The sequence below is a fragment of the Prorops nasuta genome, unplaced genomic scaffold, assembly GCF_024137725.1.
Source record: "Prorops nasuta isolate Cenicafe-Biocafe unplaced genomic scaffold, Cenicafe_Pnas_1.2 PNAS00059, whole genome shotgun sequence".
Taxonomy (NCBI): domain Eukaryota; kingdom Metazoa; phylum Arthropoda; class Insecta; order Hymenoptera; family Bethylidae; genus Prorops; species Prorops nasuta.
In genome coordinates, this window is record NW_027116856.1 from 130,304 (window position 1) to 153,830 (window position 23,527).

At 35.5% G+C, this 23,527-nt stretch overlaps 2 protein-coding genes across 9 annotated transcripts; one reads left to right on the forward strand and one right to left on the reverse strand.

Moving 5' to 3' along the window:
* Nucleotides 1-119: 119 nt before the first annotated feature.
* Nc73EF (oxoglutarate dehydrogenase Nc73EF) lies at nt 120-12,372 on the forward strand. Of its 5 annotated transcripts, XM_066745206.1 has the most exons (16): nt 120-257; nt 1,711-1,965; nt 2,044-2,253; nt 4,845-4,947; nt 5,434-5,496; nt 6,574-6,829; nt 6,899-7,133; nt 7,202-7,381; nt 7,459-7,639; nt 7,713-8,222; nt 8,301-8,579; nt 8,662-8,840; nt 8,929-9,363; nt 9,442-9,596; nt 10,205-10,357; nt 10,550-12,372. In XM_066745206.1, exons 2-16 carry the CDS (start codon nt 1,717-1,719, stop codon nt 10,647-10,649), a joined length of 3,288 nt encoding a protein of 1,095 aa, XP_066601303.1. In that variant the 5' UTR covers nt 120-257; nt 1,711-1,716; the 3' UTR covers nt 10,650-12,372. The 5 variants fall into 5 exon arrangements, with proteins under 5 accessions (XP_066601303.1, XP_066601305.1, XP_066601304.1 ...); XM_066745208.1 differs by lacking the exon at nt 5,434-5,496; XM_066745207.1 differs by lacking the exons at nt 4,845-4,947; nt 5,434-5,496 and adding an exon at nt 3,594-3,714 and having other exon boundaries at nt 121-257.
* Zasp66 (PDZ_signaling and DUF4749 domain-containing protein Zasp66) lies at nt 12,095-22,823 on the reverse strand. 4 transcript variants are annotated; one of them, XR_010824421.1, is made up of 10 exons: nt 22,355-22,799; nt 21,537-21,763; nt 21,000-21,165; nt 15,833-15,988; nt 15,666-15,716; nt 15,222-15,310; nt 13,483-13,627; nt 13,361-13,399; nt 12,998-13,129; nt 12,095-12,753 (listed from the first exon to the last, which is right to left on the reverse strand). XR_010824421.1 is itself a non-coding variant. In XM_066745218.1 (10 exons), the coding sequence occupies exons 2-10, from the start codon at nt 22,463-22,465 to the stop codon at nt 12,661-12,663; spliced, it is 1,077 nt and encodes a 358-aa protein (XP_066601315.1). In that variant the 5' UTR covers nt 22,466-22,596; nt 22,672-22,823; the 3' UTR covers nt 12,095-12,660. The 4 variants fall into 4 exon arrangements, 3 of the variants coding, with proteins under 3 accessions (XP_066601315.1, XP_066601316.1, XP_066601317.1); XM_066745218.1 differs by lacking the exon at nt 12,998-13,129 and having other exon boundaries at nt 22,355-22,596; nt 22,672-22,823; XM_066745219.1 differs by having other exon boundaries at nt 13,052-13,129; nt 22,355-22,801.
* Nucleotides 22,824-23,527: the final 704 nt, after the last annotated feature.

Below are 23,527 nucleotides of genomic sequence, written 5' to 3' on the forward strand. Positions count from 1 at the left end.
GATAAATTCACTTTGTCGAAAAATATTTAATAAACGCGCACATCGCGTGATTCAAATTGAGCGGGTTTTACGAATGCTTTGTGCTGTCACCGATAGGGGCGCCAATGTCGAATTGCCCTGAATATATTGGAAGGGGGTTCTCTTATTCGGTGCGCGGGTCGGCCTACCTGACTGATTTGTCTGAACTCTGAGCACCGTGAAGTGTGAGTAGCAAATGGTGGACTGGATTGGCTGTCATCGTGTTTCGTTAACATCAGGTATGTCAAATTCCACAAATTTGCAGTATTAAAGAGATCATAAATACCCCATCCCTCGACACCTAAATTGCTCCCTTTTCCTTTTCACAAAAATTATTTCCCTTCCGTTCTATTTCTAGCGGTTAGTCGGTTACGTAAAAATATTGCACCAGACGAAAATAGTCACCTGACTGAATGAAGTGTCTACTTTATTTCTATTCAAAGAGATTGTCTGCTTTACTGGATTCTTTTATTCGCATTTAAATGATCAATGTACACTTCTTCATGCACGTACCAATTTTTTATTTGTAATATGTTTCAATTTACTTATATCTACATTACGAAGGGGGTTATAACACGAAATATTTCTGACTAGACATATATCTATATTACGTGTAGTTGTGTAATCTTTCTACATACATGTATTACATTTCGGCAACTTTTTCTACAAGTTGACTGTAAACAATATTGTACATACATATAAGATTAATATGCAGAAAATGCACCCATATATGTTTGTATCAGACTACATTGTAATCATGCTCCTAATAAAAATACTGCATATATATGACACCTTTGCAACTATCAGACATGTGATTCAACAGTAGCTAAGTCTCATTAACATTTTTATTTCTTTATGCCAATTGATAATATCCACACATACACTGTGTTGCTTATACTTTTCTTTCTTTTATACCATATAAGATAATGCAAGATCACAATTTCTTTTACTTCTTCTCAGTAATAGTATTGTGCAGTTTTATTTATGTCAGGGACAATTTATTCTTGCATGGCAATTCTAATTAATAACTCGATATATCTGGATTTTATTCATTTCAAATATTCCTAAACTATTATTTAATTTCTAGTGCTTCAGTTACATGTGCTACATAATTTTAATAACAAAACTTTGCCTTCACACTTTTATCATACTGTTAGTAAATGCAATTAGTCATGTCTACAGAGCTCTCTTGCGATATTGATATTTTTAATTTGAGGATTACTGCGACACATTTATCTCTAGACTAAATACTGATTATATGATCTCTTATTTTTATATCCTTGCAACATTATAGTATGAAAAACATTTGTATTATTTAAAAACTTAATTTTATTTTGAGAAAACGGCATTTACAGAAATTTAAATAAATTACCAGATGATGATTTGAATTATTTACTTTTTAAGATGTCTGCTTATTTCAACAACACATTGAGTACAATCTGATAACATTTCTGTCTCTTACTGATAAGAAAATATAACATTGATTATGTCAAGTAGAAATTTATTGAATGCTTCATCCTTTGTAGCTATATGTCTATTCTGTCATTACTGCTAGACATTTGAGAATGAATAAAATATAACTTAAAAGGGTTTATTATGAAAAGCATATTTTTTCTTTTATAACATAGTTTAATGAATTATAATTTTTCTCATTATTTCATATATAAATTTATTAATTTCATTCTATTTTAGGTAAAAATGTATAAGGCAAGGACTCTGTTTAGCACGTTAGCCCCGCTGGCACCACGTATGTGCGGGGCTGAACGGTTTGCATCATGGCTGGTGAGAAGTCATCCTTTGGACAGGAGTAATAAATTGGTTTTAGTGGAATGTGTAAGAAATTACAATAGCCGTGCAGCTACAGAGCCATTTTTAAATGGCAGCTCCAGCTCCTATGTTGAAGAAATGTACAATGCTTGGTTACAAGATCCTCATAGTGTCCATGTGGTTAGTTTTATTGTATTTTTATATCTTTGTGTCTTTTGTGCCTTGTTATAACTTTTAACAATTATTATTGTTTGGTAGTCCTGGGACTCATTCTTCCGCAGTAGTACAGCTGGAGCAGGACCTGGTCTTGCGTATCAAGCACCTCCATCACTTGCTACAAGTCACAATCAAATACCACTTGGCGCTTTGTTACCACTTGCTGGTGGATCTCAAATTGGTCAAATGCCTATTAATGAGAAAATAATTGATGACCACCTTGCTGTACAAGCTATTATTCGATCTTACCAGGTACATTAATCTTTCATAATTTGTACCTTAATTTAAGGTATCTTTGAAATTTAAATGTTTACCATTTTATGGTTAAATTGCTATTAAAGATGAGTAATTTATTATTTTTTTGCAAACTTTAAAAATTTTTTTATTGTTTAAAATATCAATGTGTACATGCACTTTATGATATTGATAGAAGTATGTCAATAGTAATATCTTTTTATGTGCTTTTCTTTATTAAAAACTAAAACTACCAATAAATATTTTATACACGTGTGCTTAAATGTAAAATTATTATTTGACCACTGATTGGTAGTTTTAGTATTAACTTACAGTAAAATATTCGTTCTAAGTATTAAAAATGTAATTTTATAATATAAAAGTTTTAAGTTATGCAGAAATATTTTTCTGAAAATATGAGGAAGTTTTATACCCTAATATTTTATTTAAAAATAGCGGCTGATTTGCGAATGCATGTAATTGTAACATGCATAATGTATTGTGTTACATGTTTAGGGGAAAAAACACTCATGCATGGTAATGTAAGATATTTTTTAACATTATAGTTCATTTTACTCAGTAGGGGCTTTCGTGTAAATTTCTCCATCAAAAGAATATGGGATATATTTATTATTACAAAGGGTATATTTTTATTATATATGGGATAAATATTCTCAGCATATTTGGTCTATATACATGATACAAATTACTGCTTTTAAGGTGGTATATATGCTATGGTTGGAAGGATATTGACAGGAATGACTGTGGTTGAAATTGCTTGGGCTACAATTTTTTATTATTATATTGAACTTTAAGTCAATTCATTTTATTTTATGTTTTTTTTTTCTATATTGCAAAAAAAATTGTGGGGATTGAATATTAAAATTAATATCAATCTTTGACAGTAAAATTTTTAATTTGGAAAATATGAATATAAAAGGTCAGGATGATTAAATATAATAATGATTATTGACCTAAGTTAGTTTATATTAACAGTAACATAAGTTTAGTATTATTAAATATCATTACCTTCTTATACTCTCTTCCTAAAGCATGTGGTGCTATTTTTCATTCTAATACATTATTATAATTATATTTACTACCAAGCAAATAATTATTTTTACATTTAATTCAGTATGATCAAGCGAGACGTTAAAGTGCCAAAAAATTAATTTTGCAATCAAAAATAAAGAACGGTAAAGTTTTTACAAAGAATGAACTATTTGAAGTTATCAAGAAAAGAGAGTAAATAGTATTGAGTTTTGCGAGAATATCTTTATTACAATTATTTTAAAGTATAGAAAATAATAATGAAAATAATAAATTTGGAGTTGTGTCGATATTATTCATTAAAATAGGCACGAGGTCACTTAGTCGCTGATTTGGACCCATTGGGTATCATGCAAACAGACCTGATACACACTCATTATGCAGCCCGCAAGGGGTCTCCAGAGCAAGTTCTTCGTCAATATATGCTTGGTAAGGCTTTGCTCCCTACCGTTTCAAAATATTATTATCTTGTGCCAAAGGTAAAGGTTCGCGTGATGAAAAAGATATTTCCAAAATCTTAGGATCATAGTTACAAGAATTGGCTTTCTGTTACTCATGATTAAGCTCTCATTTATTCACACCTTCACCTGTTTGCACATGGTATACTTTGATTCATATACATACATATCATGGCTTTTGAATTCATTAAATTTTGTTTTCATGCTGTATATTTTTATAATTTCTAATTCCTCTAATTCAAATGATTTAATCCATTCGATCAAAAGTTTAATGTATTTTACAAGCTATGGTAGAGTACGAACTGATACTGAAAATGTGGCTGTGAGGGATATCAGCTAAGAGAATTACATTTGGAAGTTGCATTTATATTTCCATCCTTTGTTTTAAGCTTTCATTTTTCCTTGTGATAAGTTTTATCTAACAGAATGTAGTTCTAGCCGACGAAGTTTTTTTATTAAGATACTTGTATATAAATAATATACAGAGAATAACAATAGAAACTTTCATCATAACGAATGAATAATATAAGATAAACTTCGAAAAAGACGACTATTGATACATTTCTGTTTTATATGCTTCTGTTAAAGTTTCATGCGTTATAAACTTTGTATGATACATTTAGATACATTATTATATTTCAAAGAAGGAATGCTCAGGTAAGAAATTATGCTGTTTATATCTCATGCTTTGCATGCTGCTTACAAAAACATGCATTATTAATTCATACACTATTCTTGCTGCTTTTATATTGTACCAATTTGCTTAGCTTTGCATCTTATTAGCATTAATTAAATAAATAACATTTATAATCTATGCTTTTTACTTACTCTATTGTTATAAAGGGGTATAATTTTCTTGTTACAAATTGGTTAATTACAGTGAAAATGTCACATTAGTGAATGTTCATGTTTGTCATAAAGCTGTAGAGTTTTGATCTAAGCAATTGTTGAACATCCATAAATTATTTTTTATAGATTCCTGGTAAAGTGAATATATATCTTTTTATACATTCGATGATAATATTAATTTTGTAAATGCTACTAAAATGTTACGCAGCTAGTTTATTTATTTTTGGTATGTATATACCATTAAATTGACAGATTCGTGGCCATCATATCGCTAAATTGGATCCGCTTGGCATCAACAGCGCAGATCTTGATGATAGGCATCCTCAAGAGTTGCTCTATAGTCATTATTCATTCGGTAAGCCCAAATGAATATGTTTCTGAATAAATTGCAAGAGATATTTTTATATTTTTGATTAATAATATACTTTTAGATAATAGTATTATTTAAGTGATTAAGTTTTTGCTAATCAGTAAAATTATTATGTGTTTGAGAGTATCTGTGGCCTCAAACTTCTGTAAGAGTTTACTGATTAGCTTATCAAGTATCTTACTGCATACTTCATTCGTTATTAGTTTTTAATATTAAAAAAAATATATATAATATTATAGCTAGTATGTAGCCCCTTGCTAGTTTCTAGCAAATGTAATTTGACTGTTGAATCATTTCGAACATTATCTACATATTGCATTTCTTATTGTGGATCAGTACTAAATGTTTTCTTGTCGAGGAACCGTTTAAATATAGGACTTAAAATGGAAAAAGGTTTTGCTGGTGAAAAGGACGATTAAAACAAATCTCTATTTACAGTTTAATTATTCATTTCGAGTCTAATGTCCACAGGAAAGAGACCTCGCACTACTTACTCTCAGGATCTACAATATCGAGTAGCTGCTTTAATGAAACGTATGTAATAATATAATTCAAAGGGATTCTTTTTTGGAATACGGTAAACTTGCACTATAGTTTATTGGTGGCTACTGGTTCAGATTTGGGGCTACATAGGTATAAAACAGTTTAAACATAATATATATTATATAAATCTGGTGCTTGGGTGTTTTGTACATTTCCATCTCTTGTTACTGATCTATACATCTTCTGAAGGCAATCGGTAGAAAAATACGCTTATAAATGTTTTGAGAATCAGAAAATGTATCTGCATGGCATTATAATAGTTTTCAGGTATAGTGGTCTGAAAAATATCTTATATATTAAGTTAACATTATTATTTTTGTCTATTACAGATCGTATAAACTATGTCTCTCTTTTTCTCTATTTGAATAATGCCCACAATTAATTTTTTAACACGAGTAATACTCTCTTTTAACCGTTTCGTTTGTTTTATCTTTGTTTTATGCTTTTTCGTTACATTATTCTTCTTTTATGTTGTGCTTATATAATTTATCTTTTGTTAGATAATCGTTTTGCGGTTTCTATCGTTTCCTTGTCCAGCATAATTTATTATTTTTTAGTTGTTTTTGTGTTTTATTATTGTTTATTAAATTTTCATATCTTTCCATAGAAGTTTTGTAAAGGTTTAGTTGCATGAATGCAAGTTTTATCATTTTGCGTATTTGCATAAGATTATTATATAACATTATTACTTAGTAAGAAAAAGAATATTAATGAATTTGATAGCAGCAACGTGATAATTTAATCAAAACTACGATTTCTTGATGACAGTCAATTTATTCATTTGCCTACATTTTCAGTATCAGTATTCAGCGAGAAAGCTAATAAATACTTTGTCAAATTTTAATGAGTTAACATGGCTTACCTGGCACAAATTACAGTTTTGCATCGATTCCTAAAAAAAAAAAAAAATAGAATAATTTTTTACCTGACTTCATATTTTCTTACATTATAGTTAACAAAAATATTAAAATCTGACAATGCATATAGTATAAACGATTGTTTTTAAGACATGATTATTTCACGTGAATTGAAAAATTAGAAGAAATATTTTATTAATCGTTTATACAGAGGAGTCTGACATGGATCGCGTTTTCAAATTGCCATCAACCACCTTTATCGGGGGCAAAGAGAAATCATTGCCTCTTCGCGAAATCCTGAAACGTTTGGAATCAGCTTACTGCGGTCATATTGGAGTCGAATTCATGTTTATCAACTCTCTTGAACAATGTAATTGGATTCGTCAAAAAATGGAAACACCAGGTATCATGGAGATGGGCAATGACGAGAAACGATTGATTTTAGCCAGATTAACACGTGCTACTGGGTATGTGTTTGGTCACTAATTTTTATTAATTTGATTTAGTTATTTATGCAAATTTATTTTTGTTATTAGATTTGAGGCATTCCTCGCACGTAAATGGTCATCGGAGAAACGGTTTGGTTTGGAAGGCTGCGAAATTCTGATACCGGCAATGAAGCAAGTTATTGACAAATCTACAGAATTGGGCGTAGAGTCTATCGTTATGGGCATGCCACATCGAGGACGTTTAAACGTACTTGCTAATGTTTGTCGTAAACCATTGAGCCAGATCTTTACCCAATTCGCTGCCCTTGAAGCAGCAGACGACGTAAATATATTAAATCAATTAAACCTGGCAATCATGGTCCGTCGATTAAAGACAAAATCATTTTACAGGGCTCTGGTGATGTGAAATACCACTTGGGAACTTACATCGAGCGTTTGAACAGAGTAACAAATAAAAATATTCGTTTGGCAGTAGTCGCAAATCCATCCCATTTGGAAGCTGTGGATCCAATAGTACAAGGAAAAACTCGTGCTGAGCAATTCTATAGGGGTGATGGTGAAGGCAAGAAGGTAAAAATGATTGTTCGAATTGAAAATATTGGCGTGTAATTCGTTCCTTTGTAAAAAATAATTTGAATAAACCGTAGGTAATGTCCATACTTTTGCACGGTGATGCAGCATTTTGTGGACAGGGTATTGTTTTTGAAACAATGCATCTGTCAGATTTACCAGATTACACGACTCATGGTACAGTTCACATTGTTGTTAATAACCAAATTGGATTTACCACCGATCCAAGACATTCACGCTCTTCACCATACTGCACAGGTTTGCTATTGTTTTACTTTTTATTGTTCTGAATGTTTTAAAGTTATGCTTAATAAAATTTTCATCGTGTTAGATGTTGCACGAGTCGTGAATGCTCCAATCTTCCACGTTAACTCTGATGATCCTGAAGCTGTAATGCACGTATGCAAAGTCGCTGCTGAATGGAGAGCCACTTTCCACAAGGATGTGGTTATTGACTTGGTCTCTTACAGAAGAAATGGACATAATGAAATTGACGAGCCAATGTTTACGCAGCCGCTCATGTACCGGAAGATTAAAAATACTCCACCTGCCCTTGATCTCTATGCTAACTCGCTTATATCAAGCGGAGTTGTAACCCAGGAGGAAGTTAAAGATGTCAAAGACAAATATGAAAAGATTTGCGAAGAGGCATATACCAATGCTAGACAAGAAACTCATATTAAATATAAGGATTGGCTGGATTCTCCATGGTCAGGCTTTTTCGAAGGCAAGGACCCATTAAAAGTATCTCCTACCGGTATCAAAGAGGATACTCTTGTCCACATTGGCAAAAAATTTTCGTCGCCACCACCCAACGCAGCTGAATTCGTTATTCACAAAGGTCTGATTTAATATTAACGCGTTTGCTTAAAATTGATCAATTTACAAAACTGAACATTTAATACATTTTACAATTTAGGTATTGAACGTATCTTAAAATCTCGCATGGAAATGATTGAAGCAAGAACAGTTGACTGGGCTCTTGGAGAAGCAATGGCTTTTGGATCTCTTTTGAAAGAGGGCATTCATGTCAGATTATCTGGTCAAGATGTAGAAAGAGGAACTTTCTCTCACAGACATCACGTACTACACCATCAAACCGTAGACAAAGCTACTTATAGAACGCTATGCTACTTATACCCAGATCAGGCACCTTATACTGTTTGTAACAGCTCCCTATCAGAGTTCGGAGTACTTGGTAAACCATCGTAAAATTAATTTATTTGTAACGAAATTTCTACAGAGTACTTTTTTACTGATGTATTGATCCTTTTTGATAGGGTTCGAATTGGGATACTCCATGACTAATCCGAATGCTCTTGTCTGCTGGGAGGCTCAATTTGGGGACTTTAACAATACAGCTCAACCAATCATAGATCAGTTCATCAGCAGTGGGCAAGCTAAGTGGGTACGCCAATCGGGCCTTGTCATGTTACAGCCTCATGGTCTTGAAGGAATGGTAAGTCTTCGTATAACATTTAAAATATTTCGATAAATGTGTCAAATACAGCGTCTATATTAAATAAATTCTCTTTATATAACTTCAGGGACCGGAACATTCGAGTGCCCGTTTAGAGCGTTTCCTCCAGATGTGTGCAGATGATCCAGACTACTTCCCACCAGAAAGCGAGGAATTCGCAGTGCGACAGCTGCACGACATAAATTGGATTGTAGCTAATTGCAGTACACCCGCTAATATATTCCATATTCTCAGAAGACAAATTGCTTTGCCTTTCCGAAAACCATTGATCTTGATGACTCCAAAATCTTTACTTCGTCATCCAGAGGCAAGATCCAGCTTTGACTTGATGACAGAAAATACAGAATTTCTTAGAGTTATTCCCGAGGAAGGAACAGCAGTTGATAATTCTAACAACGTTAAAAAGCTGCTCTTCTGCTCTGGAAAAGTATACTACGATTTGAAAAAGTCTCGCGGCGAGCGCCAAGCCGACGACAAAATTGCCATTGCAAGAGTTGAACAGGTAAATGTTTTTCCATAATCATTTAACATCGTGGGCTCTAAGACGATATTTTTTGTACTAATTTTTGGCCTCCTTTAGATTTCACCTTTCCCATACGATCTTATAAAGAAGGAAGCTGCTAAATATCCTAATGCGGAATTGATTTGGGCTCAAGAAGAACACAAAAATCAAGGTGCATGGACCTATGTACAACCTAGGTTCCAAACAGCATTGAACGGCGTCCGCGGTGTTACGTAAGTTTTAATTTCATATTATACATTTTTACCGCTATTTAAAAATCATTCACTAGACCGTTCATTGAAGAAATAAGACATTGGTCATCCTTCTCGTCATTATTTATCTTAAATTTGCTATTATTGTTCGGAAGGGAATGGTTTTTAAAACATATATCCTATTAATTTATTTTTGGATAATTTGTTGAAAAAAAAATCGTTCTGTTATCCTTCTTTTTATTTATTTTAAGTAATTTTCTTTAATTTATCATTTTGCTTATTTTTAACCTTATTCTTCAGAAACATTTATCGAAATAGGTTATTGTGAAGATATTTTAATTGCACTAGTATCTGAAACGTAATCGATGTCAATTAATCTTATATGCTTAGAAATAAATTAGAGAATTGTTGCCACACGTATTTGTTCACATGGCCCATATTTTTCACTTTACACGATAAAGTTGCAAAAGATGTATTTAATATCACTAATTATAAATTATATTGCTAGTAAATATTAAATTAACTAATATAAAGTAAAAATTCGTTTCTTTCCTTTGTTTTCTTTTTGTTCAGTATTTTTGATTTGTTTTTCATTTTGAGTGAAGTAAAAAATTTGGGCCGTGTTGCAGTAGCGGGGATACAGCAAATAACGGACCAAGTAGTGGAGGGTGGTTCAATGGTTGGTTTTCCTCGTCAAAATCAGTAGAAAAGCCTACTGTCGCACAGACAGAGGCACAATCAGCAGATGCCACTGAACAAAAAGTAAAACAGAGAGCCGTGAGGTAATCAGTGATAGTATTTTTATAGAGCTATGCTATATTCATCATAGTCATGTAACGTGTTATTCTTATACGTATTTCACGAAAGAAATGGTTACTCAATGCACTGTTTTAACGTTACTATTTTTACGTTCTGTTAAATATATTTTGACCTTTAAGTGTTGCAGCGATAATATTAATTTATTTGTGTTACAGGTACGCTGGAAGACCTACTGCAGCATCTCCCGCAACTGGAAGTAAAATGCAGCATCTTAAAGAGTTGAAACAACTTTTGGACGACGCTTTGAGCCTTTAACTTTCTTTATAGTACCATGTAGAAACTAAATTTTATTTATTATTTTGTCTACATATGACATTTCTCTATTTTGCTTTACCTTCGTCGAAATAGATAAAACAGCATGTTAAATGGCTTTTTGGGCCATTTAACTATATATTTAAGTGAATTTTTTGCTAACGCAAACGAAGCTATTTAATGCAGCATAAATATTCAAGAAAACATTTTTGACTCTTTTGTTTGTTTTAATATTTATCTTTAACTTTTAATCATGTGTTGCAGTGAGTGGTTCATAAATTTAGCATTTCTATTTTCTTTATTACCTGTATGTGCGATTTTGTATATTTTTCTTTCTAAGTGTATATACGTCTGAGTGCTGAAACCGGTGAGAGTGGTTGAGTTGATAGTATTTTTTAATGAATTTGGACAACTATAAATAATTACAAAAACTGTTCAACATGAATATCTCATTGCGCCTTGCAATAATTTTATCCGAAAGTATACAATTTGCGTTAGCATAATAAATTCACGTGTGTACATTATTGTGTCATTTTGTTAACATATGATGTACTAACTTTTTGAAGGCTACGAGGTTAAAAAGTATTATTTTTAATTTATCAAAATGTACGCAGAGCGTACTAAAACTTGTCTAGTAGTACCATTACTGATTGTAACTTTTCATGATACTACATGATAGTATTAGGGAAATAAATCCTTTGGTATTACTTTAGATAATACCAATGGAAACAGTTACTAACCATTTTAACTATTTATTATATGAACAAAATCTAAAGTAAAGGTTTAAACGATTGGCAATAGGATATGCTCAATAGAGAAGTGACGTTTACTGATAATCATATTATTAAAGTCGCTTAAATTTGTTCAAATATTAATTGAAACTCAAGTAAACTTTAAACGTTGGAAAACTCAAGCATTAGTGCTATTCCATGAAAAGTTCCAAACGGTACAATGACTTAAAAGCAAGTGGTGCAAGTAGAGAATAAACTAGTAACGATAATATCTATTAACTACTTTTAATTTTAATTTACTTTAAACGGTCTGTCGTTGGACACTGCATAGTCTACAAAGGCATAGTATTTATATTCATCAACCTGTGAATTATTTAAAAGAACTACAATTTTAATGGCAACCGTCGAGGTTTATTTGCCAGAAAAATATTATACCAACTTGAATGAACATCTGCGAGTAATATATTTTGGAATAATAGTATTAGTAATGCAACATAATCCTTCTGGAAAGGAATACCACATTGTTTGTGAGAAACCAGCCTCTGTTTCTTGAGAGTAAATAAAGACAGCTCTACTCAAAATTGCAAAATATTGAATAAAATATAAATGCAACGTGGTTTATGATAAATCTTGTAAAACTATTTATTTATGTTTACTTACCGTTACTTCACTAACACTAATTTGGTATGTCGACATGTGAGATAAAAAGGCAAACGCTTGCATAGAAATATAAGTTTTATTAGGAAAAATATTCATTTAGTAGATATTATGATGTGAACATTAACTTACATGAAGTTAAATTACATTACTTCATAAATTTTATTCAAAGTTCAGTAGATTTGACGAAAATTGACAATCTAGTCGCTCCTTATAATATTACATTTAGTCGTTGAGTTTTAAAGTAATACAAACATATCAAGAAGTAAGGATAATCAAGTTTCTAAATAGATTACTATATATTATTTTGAGAAAAAAATATATAGAATGCCTACTAATGAAGCAATTTTGTTACTAATTCCCATTAATCTTATTTAAAGGCTACTTAACAGCACAAGTCTGTAATTACACAGAGAATCACGTTTTATAAATTTTTATTTTATATATCTTTTATTATTTTATGCCTACATTCAAGCATTCACTTGCGAATCATCTTATTATCTTTGGTGATCCATCAAGGCAGTCGTTTTTTTTTAAGTTTATTTATTACGGAACAATAAATAAAATATATATACGTATTCGTTTAACATGATAAATAAGGAAAGCTTATAACATCAGATTAAGGTTCAGTAATCAGTTTGGCCTAGCACGCTGTACATAATTCTCTTAAAACTATTGCTCTGGTGAATTTTTTCTCCGTCATCCTCAAAGGTGGTCACCTAAAATTTACATATATACATTTATTTATAAAGATGCATTACCATTTAGTCATAAGCAATCACTTTTCACAATTCATTTCATTTTAACCAATTTTAGCTTCGGCATTCCGGAAAAAACATTTAAAAGATTAATTTTGTCCTTTGTAAATTTTCACAGAAACAGAAATAGAGAAACGGGTTGTTTTCAACATTTTAGAATAATTTTTGTTACTTATACAAGAAGAAATTAAAGTAATGATATTACCAAAACATAGAAAGAAGTAGATAAAAAAGCTTAGGAGATGCAAGTAACACGTACAAGCTGACAGAAAAAGTTTTAGATGTTGTTGGTGTGATCCTTAACGAAAGGGAGAGGGAAGGGGCGTCTATATCCACCCTTAATGAAAGAGATAAAGAACCATTAAATTAACATGCTTACAGTGCAAAGATATTAACGTCCCATCTAAAATAATTATGTAATCGTAGAATGTCTTACAGAGCGTATCACTTTTATCTCATGCTTTTTACACAACAAAAAATTACATATATATAATATATATATTTATATCGTAGGGTGGATAGAAAAGAGAGTGCTGTATCAACTAAATACACTGAATTCTGTACTTACGTAGGCCACAGCAGGGCTTTTCGGACGTGGACGATTTACCTGTAAAACGCGAGGAGTATATTGAATCGAAGTACAACTCGCTAGAGAAAAATCAGATTACCATAAGGAATTGGTGAACTCACCCTGTTCTGATTGACTTTATGTGGGGAGAAGACACCGGTACGGACTGGCTGACTGACCTCCTGAACATAATCACCCATTGCCTCTTCTTGGAGGGCCTTGTAAGCCTCGCTTTTGCTCGGGTCGTACTTCACTGGCTTCCTCAAGCTGCACGTGGAATTTCGCATGTGCAGAGACGGACTCTTAAATTATCCTTGCTTCGTTGCTTTCGGATCGGTTAGCAGCAGCCCTTTGTTACATTGCCGAGAGAGCCATTCATTGTTCAAGAGCGATTTTCCGTGCCTTCTTTTGTTATCTAATATTGTTAATCGCACGTGCAAACTACCAGCGCTCAAGCTCGATCAAAAAGAGTGGTAGCGCGTCTATCTCTACTCCATCTATATCTATGCACAGCTTAATACTCTTCATCATTATGCTACATTTCTTTTTTTCGGTAAACGCCGTAAAAACCTGTAGCCTGTAATGCAAGCTACTATATTTTTTCTCATCTCATTTGATCAGAAAACTGTTTCTTTTTTTTTTCATTTATACCGAACTTTGCACGTTCGTATTTGTTTGACTATTTTGTTAAATTGATTGTTTGGCGCTGGTCTCCGAAAAAATGAAACGCGAGCATAATTATTGCGAACAGCGATTAAAAATGATCAAATGTCCGAGGTATACACAAGCACTTATACACGCAAATGTTATTGCTAAATGTCGGTGTGGCTGGTTAGTAATGCGGTAAGTCTCTCTACTCTTTTCATCATAGTTATTGACTATTCTATATAGCATGCAATATTGTTATTTAACAAGATTTATATCCATTGTTTTTAGAGTTTTCTTTTTTTTTTTTATAATTTTCCCCCTAGGGAGGTTCTCCGAAGAACGTGATTCCTAAAAGTTTTGTACGTATTACATGGATTATTGTCTACTAATGTGGCTCTAATGTAAGATAACAAACAAATCGAAGTAAAATTTCGTCAAACGTTTTAAGAGTGGAGGTAAGCGAAGGAAGAACGTCATGAAGAAATTCTTAATTATTCGGCTTATTGAACTGTGGCCACACGTTCTTCGACGAAGCGGCCTGTGCCTGCTCTTTTAACATTCTTGCTTGCTCCTGTATTTCTTGTTTCTGTTTCAGGAAGGAAAAGTCTATGAAAATTCTGTAAAATAAACAAACTCCATGTCAGTGATGCATTACGCCAAAAAAAATCGTAAAGCCGTATTAAGGAAATGAAATGACCGCGTTTTTCCCAAATCCGGCCAAGAGTTTTCAAAAAACATGAATTCCCCGGTAATATGTCCTGTCGTCCAATCATGATCTCTAAAGATTGATAAGAATTCGGTTGTTTAATTGTATCAAAGCGATAGAAGCGAATATGTTCTTTCTATTCTGAAATCTACCTGACTCATTAAAGCAATATGACAATTTCTTGCTCGTAACTTTTAAAAAGACAGATTTTCATTGAAATAGCGATAGAAACTGAGTTTTTTAAAATGATTTTCGTCAAATCAACAAAAGTATTTTGGTCTGATTCGATCGAAGAAATTTTGTGGTATCTTTCTGATGATAGCACGTTCAGAGCAAATTAAATTATTACTACTGTATTAAGTCTACGTATGTTATTAATTAAGCTACATCAAGTAACGTGACCAGAGCCAAAGCAAGCTTCAATGCATATCAACTATGAGAGTGGTTAAGGGCTACTTTTATAAGTTATTCTCCAAATTAATTAATTTAAATGTCTTAATTGCTTACGGTACAGCTGATGCTTGACATTTGATGGTATCGGCGATATTCTGTTCAGAGTAGAGACCGATCGGAGAATTGAACTGCTTGTGAACAACCTGTCAAAATTCATTTTCGTAACATCACATTTCTTCCGATGCAATGAAATAATGTTATAGGTCAGACCCACTCTTCTTAATTAAGAAAAACAAATTAATTATAGTATCCTTTAAACTAAATAAAGGACGAATGTTTAAAATAGTGAACAATTGAGAACGTGTCAAGTTCGTTCCTTATAAGCAGGTGTAAAGTTGGTACGTTGCTAAATATCAGCTTCAAACTCTGTTCATTCTGTAAATAATTGGTGAGTGAGTTACGAACACTGGGATGAAAAAGAAAACTCATTAATATAATTGGCTGCAATGGCATAGCTATTCTTAAAGCGTATAAGCTGAAACATTGAACGCATCAAACCTTCGGAATTTCATTAGGTCCTAAAACACGTTGAACTACAGTTTCCGCCACCTGTTCGGGTTTTCAATGAAACGATCGATCAGATAAGTTTTCATAAGAATATCAAAGGAATTTCAGCTGATAATTTAACGTTTGTTCATTTGGGACTGAACCTGTCGAAAACGTACCTTTTGTTTCATTGCAACTTCGGGATGAATCGGATCATAGTGGTGGGGAGCAGCCCTTATCATCGGATTGGGATGGTGACGCAGATAACACTCTCCAAGGGGCGCATCCTTCTTGACCTTGGCACCAGGCAAGACCAGAGGAGTCGTTCGGTATGGCTGGAGAAAATTATTTCCTACGTTAATAATATTATCTATTTTCTTACCATCTATTTTGCTCCTCGAAGGAGCTTAATTGACTAAACGTAAATAGCCGAATAGCAGTTGCCTATTTGCCAAAAATATGTCAATTATTATTAAGTGTGCTTTAATATAAGCTTTAATATAGAAGTGTTCGCTAATTAAGGCCGCTAATTAATTTTGAAGAGCCAGGATCACCTACAGGCTATAGCTTCTAAAATAAATCGGTAACAAGCATATAACTGCAGTGGTGAAATTCAATATTCGCGGATAACCAATCGTGAAAGCTGTTTGACTTTTTTCCAAATAAACTATAGCAGCATCGTGAACTAATTATTTATAATAAACTTATATGGTCGGACAGTGTGACATTTTTCTGGATCGACCATTCAATAATTACCCGCATTCGATATTTTTGGCATCGTTCGGCCAACCGGAAGTATCAAGAAACTCTGCGTGGGTCTTGTTTACCATAACGCGCAATTTAGAATATTTGGCTGGCGTCACTGTTTTACAATGAGAAAATCGTGTTGTACGCCACATAATTCGAACAAAATACAAGTGTATCTCCTGTATTACAAAGAGAGGGCTTGGCAAAGCCATTTCGTTGTGTCAGTCGTACTTTGTTTCTACGCACGAAAATTATTAGACCTGCTCCAATCAGCTGTGTCACTCGAGCCAACGAAAAGGAATATTTTAGCTCGTTGGAGAAAATAATATTTAGCTGCGAAATAAGCCTTTGGGGAAATGGCTAATAATTTTAGGTTTTAAGGTCGAGAAGGAATTGGTGGAAAATTCCTTGTTTATTTACCTATTACAGGTAAGTGTTGTAAGAAAGTCGAAAGCTGCCAAAATGTTTGAAATATAAATTCCGCTAGACGCGAAAGCGTCAGAATCCGCGGGGTGAATTTCAATGTCACGCAGCTGCATGTGCAAACGGATCACATTTCATAACATTATGTCATTCCGCACGACGCACGCTGGTGATTTCACGCTGCTGGGGAAATTTCGATTATGAGAATTTCATTATAAATGGGTCAGGAACATTACGTTGCAGGGTGCGTATATAGGCGACAATCCCGAAATAGACGAAGGTCCCAGCTGGCAAAAATAACGCGTACCTTGTCGCGTTAACTTTGCTATCTTCGGACAAATGTTAAGTTTCCAATTCTTTTTTCTTTTTCTTACGCTCTTCCCTCGCTCCTCTTCGGTTCAAAGGAAAAGAAAAAAGGTGTATACAGCTTCTAATGGAGCGGGAACGTCTGGTGCACGCGAGCAAGGTCACGGCACTCGCAAAACCAAACATTTAAGACGTCATTCAAATTTTTATTAATACCTCGTCTCCTCGAACGTCTCGAAATCAGCCCATTCGGTGCCTCTCCCATACGCATTCAATTTCAAGTACCGATTTCATTCAATCGACTAGAAAAAAAAAATCAAATATTCTCCGTTTCGAAAATAACCTCCCCCGCGATTGTTCTCCGTATTTACCAAACGACAATTATAAGAAATGACGCTGACGTTTAGCAGATATTACGAAACATCGGCAAACTAAATTCAGAAACATCGTAGCACCTGTTCTCCGAGATTGTTTATTGCTGGCCACTAAAGTCATCGTGAAAATTCGAGACCAATGCGCTGGTACGCGCGCGATAATTATTGGAATAATATTGTTGAATGGTGGTGCTCCCTGTGCGAACGCGTACCGAGAAAAATATAATGACCACCCGAAGTAAAATGAATTGGGAAATTCGATACGCGAGGATCACCCTATATATCAACGGCTGATTAAAACGGAATTTTCCCCTGGAAGAAATTGCGTTTGGTTGACAGAAATATTTTTTTATAGCTGACCAAACGATCGGCCTCTGTCGAAATACGTTTGGAGCGACGAGGGTGTATGTGTGTGTGTCGTGTCCCTTGCGTGTTTGAGTAACCCAGATCCCGTTCACGAAAATAGAATAACTTACCAATGAACGCTAGGGTAAAGACTCGTACATGTTTTATTACAACGCGTTCTGACAACTTTTCTTTTCATCCCCGGTTCAAACGCCCCTCGATCCTCGTCTCTATTAGCTTCCATCATTAATCCTCGTGTTTTCTTCTCGCACGATCGAGCAAACCTCTCCCAACTCCACACTCGCTCCTAATTTCGATTAAGGTGTCAAGGTTGCTCGCTGGATAAATATATGAAAATCTTCGACTCGCGAAACTCATTCGGGGAACCGGACGAGTGATAAAAGACATTACCACGCGATTTCTCGAATTTTTGCGTTTAAGAATAAAGCCTCGATCGATATATCTCCGTTTTATTTCAGCTCTACGCCACTTCTCTTTTTTTCCCGCAAAATTTTGTCATATCGCCAAGAAGCATTCTATTCTGATTAAGACGGATTGTCCTTTCGCCCCTGTCTCCCCTTACAGCGAGTATTACGCAAATCAATTTTATCCTAATAATTTATTAATTTAAAAATCTTGACGCTGATAAATATAACAGAGTGATTTTAATTGATGCCAGAGGTGTGAGTACTTTGAGGATTAATTATACATATACAGCGAAGGTACGTCAAGTGTCAAGGTGGGTCCGATAAACCGCGAACACGGCACTTTACAGTGACAGCGTGCAATCCGCCAGCCGTCAAAACAGTGAAATTCGTTATCTTCGCAGAGATAAGACAGTAGTATGAAAATTTGGATTCGTACCCAGTAGGCGGCAGCCTCTTCCTCTTTCGGCTGTCTCTCGATGGTGTAGCGGTAGGTGTAGGCCGGCATTTCTCACAACTCTTTTTATCGCGTCTTCGAGATTCTCCAATGAAATGGTTTGGCTCTGGCGTTATGCTAGGCCAAAGAACGAAGCGAAAGTGGCCTTTTCTCCTATACCGTGTGTGCCTCAGTCTCCACTCGGAATATTCGCTAACGCGCTGTGTTGCGACTTGTGATGCGCGGGCGGCACTAAACTCTCAAACTCTGCCGTTTTCTAACACGCCACTCGCTCGTTTTTCCTCTCTCCTCTCCAACTACCCGATTCTCTTTCTCTCTCTCTCTCTCTCTCTCGCACAGTCACACACACACACACACACACACGCGCGCATATGCCTTCTTTCCCACAGTATAATCATCCCCCCGACTCATCGTCGCAATGTCATTTTCATCATTTTCGTACGACCCACGCGATTCACCACTGCACTCCAAATTTCAATCTATTTCCGCTTGGCGAACGCGTGTTCGTATCTCAATGATATATCGCTCTCTTCTTCCATTTTCTCCTCATCCTTCGGCTCGGGTAAGTTAACAGGGTTAATAGGGTTGGGCGTTGAATCGTTTGGCAAATTGTGCCAATACAACGTTTCCAATGCTATTTCTATCGGTACCTACCACACTCTTCCGGTATCAGTGATCACTGTTCGGTTGTGTACATGGTTTACCGAAGAGGAGGGTGGGGGGTAAAAGTTCAATGACCCCAGTGCAGCCATTTGCAAGGGATTTTTTAATTTGTTTTTGGGTTATGAGAGGCTGTAAAGTCTCCTTGGATATTATTGCTTCTTCGACGGTGCGTTAGTGGTACGGGATGTTGCAATGGATGAGGCATGTACGTGTGGATTCTCCATTTCTTGCTGGAACGTATCTTCTATATAAGATTAATATATATACATTGTTTCCAGTGCAAAAAAAACAGAGTGGATCGATTAAGCGATTCTGCTCTCGCAAAATATGATAGAGTCATTGGAAGGATTTATATTTAGCAATATTGTGAAACGAAAGTTGTTGAAGAGTCATGATTCCAGCGAGATGAAAATGGCGTTGAGTGGTATTGGATCGGAGCGGTGGTTTCGATGCAAAAGTGATATTTATAGCATGGCAACTGCCTGTAGGCGAACTTTCCGGCATCGTGGCGGGCCAACAAAAATATATATTCACACTTGGAACGTCCCGCGAATAAACGTATAGCACTTTTCATACTTTTCGCGAAGCCAGCAGCAGACGCATTGTCGTTTCCGCACCGTGGGTGGTCCTCCCTAGATCTCTCGCGATTTATCGATTACACCTCCGTACGTTGTGCTTTCCGATATTCACCCTTCACCCCTGAAGCGCATATGTGCGCTAAAAAAATAATCTGCTCGATTATTATCGTAAACAAAATTTCCTACCCGCTGCTACTCCCCCCCCCCCCCCACCTAATGAGAACAACGACTCCACTTTTTTATTTTCAACGAAAACACGATATTTCGATCCAGCTACAAACGCTGCACGAGTAAAAAAAATAAAGTCAAACTCTTCTGATTCATGAATATTTCTCTCCTTGATAATGAAGACACCTCTCAAACGTGTGTTTCTTGAAATCGCTTTTTTTTATAGATTGTTTTCTCGTAAAAGATCCAAAAATAGGGTTTTACCGGGAGAAAAGAACGTTTCGCTTCTACCTATCCGTTTTACGAGATATTCCACGCGAACGAATCAATCCGTATCGCGCCAACCGACCAGATGCAACCTGACGGCGCAAATTATGACTCAAAAATCAGCTTTCTCGATCATGCCCGATCGCAATACGCGCCAGTGCACTTGGCTTTGTAGTTATAATTATTTTTACTATTAATAATACAGTATTTTTTATACTAGCTTTCTGATTAACTTTTTTTTTAAATAAACTTAACAATAACAATATTTAGTTTTATTTCGCTCTAAACTCGTTCACTCGCCCATGCAACTTTGTCGCATCGTTATGTTTCGAATTGTATATATTCCTCGAAAATGATAATAGTCGAATTTTATTCGTTTGGTTGCAAAAGAGAGAGGAAGGAGGATATCCGGAAGTAGTCCGATGATAAATCGCGCAGGAGTGTGGAGGATTCGTGCAACGAATTAAACGGACAGCGAGCGTGGACAAATGACCGTTGAGTGGTTAGTAGGAAAGTGTGGCAAACCGAGAGTCGTATTTGCTTCGAAGCGTCGCGTTTATCATGGATCTTATTAGCGATTCTATTCGAGGTACCTGCGATAAATAAATTTTCTCCTCGCGAACTTCATCTCGGTGTTCGTGCGGCACGTACAAGCTTGGCGAAGAGTCCGATCTGTAATCGTCCAGGGATGGAGTAACCGATGGTGAAGGTGGTATTGGACTCTTTGGCAATTGTTGAGGAGCTTTTGGCTGCTTTGGTCTGTGCAGAAAGAATTGTTTTGTAGTAAACAGTTATAAGATTCATTTTATGAATAGCTCTTAATGCAGCGAGTCCTATATATATATATATATATATATATATATATATAGTTATTATAGCTTGTAACCAGTAAATTATTAATGCGAAATATCGCTGTAAATGCCTAAAGGAGTCGCTTTTTAATAGGCGAATAGCATTATTTGCGAATCGTGCGTTAGAGGGTTGGAATTATTATGAAAGGTGAAAGTTGATTGATTTGTTGTTTGCCGTGGCCGCAGTGCTGCTCGGAGAAGCTTGAATTCTTGCAGATTTGAGATTGTTATTTATATAGAGAGATTAGAGAAAATATGAGGTATATTTTGCTTCCTGACAGACTAGTGGTCGCAGCCCTGAGACCAAGGAACGGGTGGAAAATCGGAGATGACGTAATGTCGACGTGTGGGGACAATGCTCCTGACGTCGCAGACCTTTCCACCACCAGTTTGATCGTCTCTGAAGTTTGCAGCAGATTCTGAGCGTCTATGTGTCTCAAATCTCGCGCATCGTAGTCGTCGATCTTCTTGATCACGTCACCCTTCTGCAGTTGCTCGTTTTCCGACTGAAACACACCGAAGGATCCATCGATAAGCTTTGATATTTAACATTGCGATACACTTTTGTAAAAAAAAATGTCACTTTTTGCGTATACGAGCAAACGGTTTAAATTTGACGAATTATGCCAGAGCAAATAACGATTCGACTAAATCGACCGAATTATATCCACTTGTTGCTTTCAGAATTGATGCAATATGCCATTCTCCTTATGAAACAACGTGTACCGATTTTACGAGAAGATAAAAGTATTTGGCACGGGATCAGTAATGTTTATTGCCATTGGTCGGGAGACTGATAACGGTGCCAGGAAAAATAATGAATGATTGAGACGGGACGAGAGATGGAAAATCCTAAAAGATATTTTGCAAGAGAATTGGTTGAGAAAGCGATTCGCAATGCGACGAACGATATAATTGAACATGAAATGAAACAAAATTAATAAGCTGTGTGTCGATAAAGAAATAATATAGTTATCGTATATATAACGCTTGTATCACTTTGCACCGTGCAGATGGTACCAAAAGTGCATTTATAAAGTTACATGGTTCTGGATGATCGTGAGTGATGGAGAAAGGTTGGGAAATGTCTCACTCACGCGAGTGACGACGATCGGTGTGCCCAAATCGGCACCCCCGGCTATGCGAATGCCCCAAGGTTGTCCGCTGGGCCTCTTCAGCTTCAGGATCAGGGTGTGTCTTCTCGTCATGCTACGCGCGTCCCTCTCTTGCGTTGCTCGAAGGACTCTATGCCTCTACGAGTTGGGAACTATGGGAGTGTTTATATATAACACTTTCTTCGAAGATCCGAGCAGAAACCAGGAAAACCTAAACTTGCTTCCTTTCGTGCAAATTTATTCCGATTAATGGGTGGTGGTTATATATATATATATATATATATATGGATAAAGCGTACGCGAATTTCTGATCCAGCCGATATCGCGTTAGTTACACGTTGCACGCTTCTTCTCACTACGCTTCCTACTACTGAGAAACGCGCGTTCGCAACCGTAGGCTTCTGTGGCTCTGACGACTTTGGAAGCTTCGGCGCCGCTTTGACTTTGACAGGCTTAAAGCCCGCGGGCTCCCTCGTTGCCCAACTAAGCGGCCGTCTCCGTTGCTCTGGCCTCATTTCCAATTGGCATACCGCTTGTATTGTTCTGGCTCGACCCGAACAGCTGAACTCGTTCCCCTGGCATTTCTTCCTCGCGGCTTCGTTTTCTTATCTCGTGCGGAGCCGCTGCGCACCGTTCCTCAACCTCCGTGCAGGACAACGTCTTCCGGAAAAGAGACCCTGTTCCATCGCTTTGCGGTATACGAACTCATAAATCAACACCAAATTCCAAGAATCTACTACCAACACTGTTATTAAACAAAAGCGTACTTCATCCCCTTATTTTATTCTTCTTTGGAAATAATTCTCTTCAACTCGATTGACTCGAGTCAGAATCAGAATTTATGTTGTTATTGATGACCAAATCGAGATACTTTGGGAAGAATGATCTTTGCCAATGAATTTTTCTTGGAAATATCAATTTGTGTATGATATATTATATATATATATATATATATATATAAAAGAAAAAATGAGAATATAATGATGTACAGATTCATGATACCGAATAAAACGTGCTCGGAGAGATGCTCTGCTCAGCGTACGTATATCGTTAAATGCATTTGATCGAGAAACGAGGGTGCAATTTCTGGATACTCGGTACTCACGTAGGTTACATAGTAATTGCCTATGGAGAACTTAAGGGCCATCTTATACC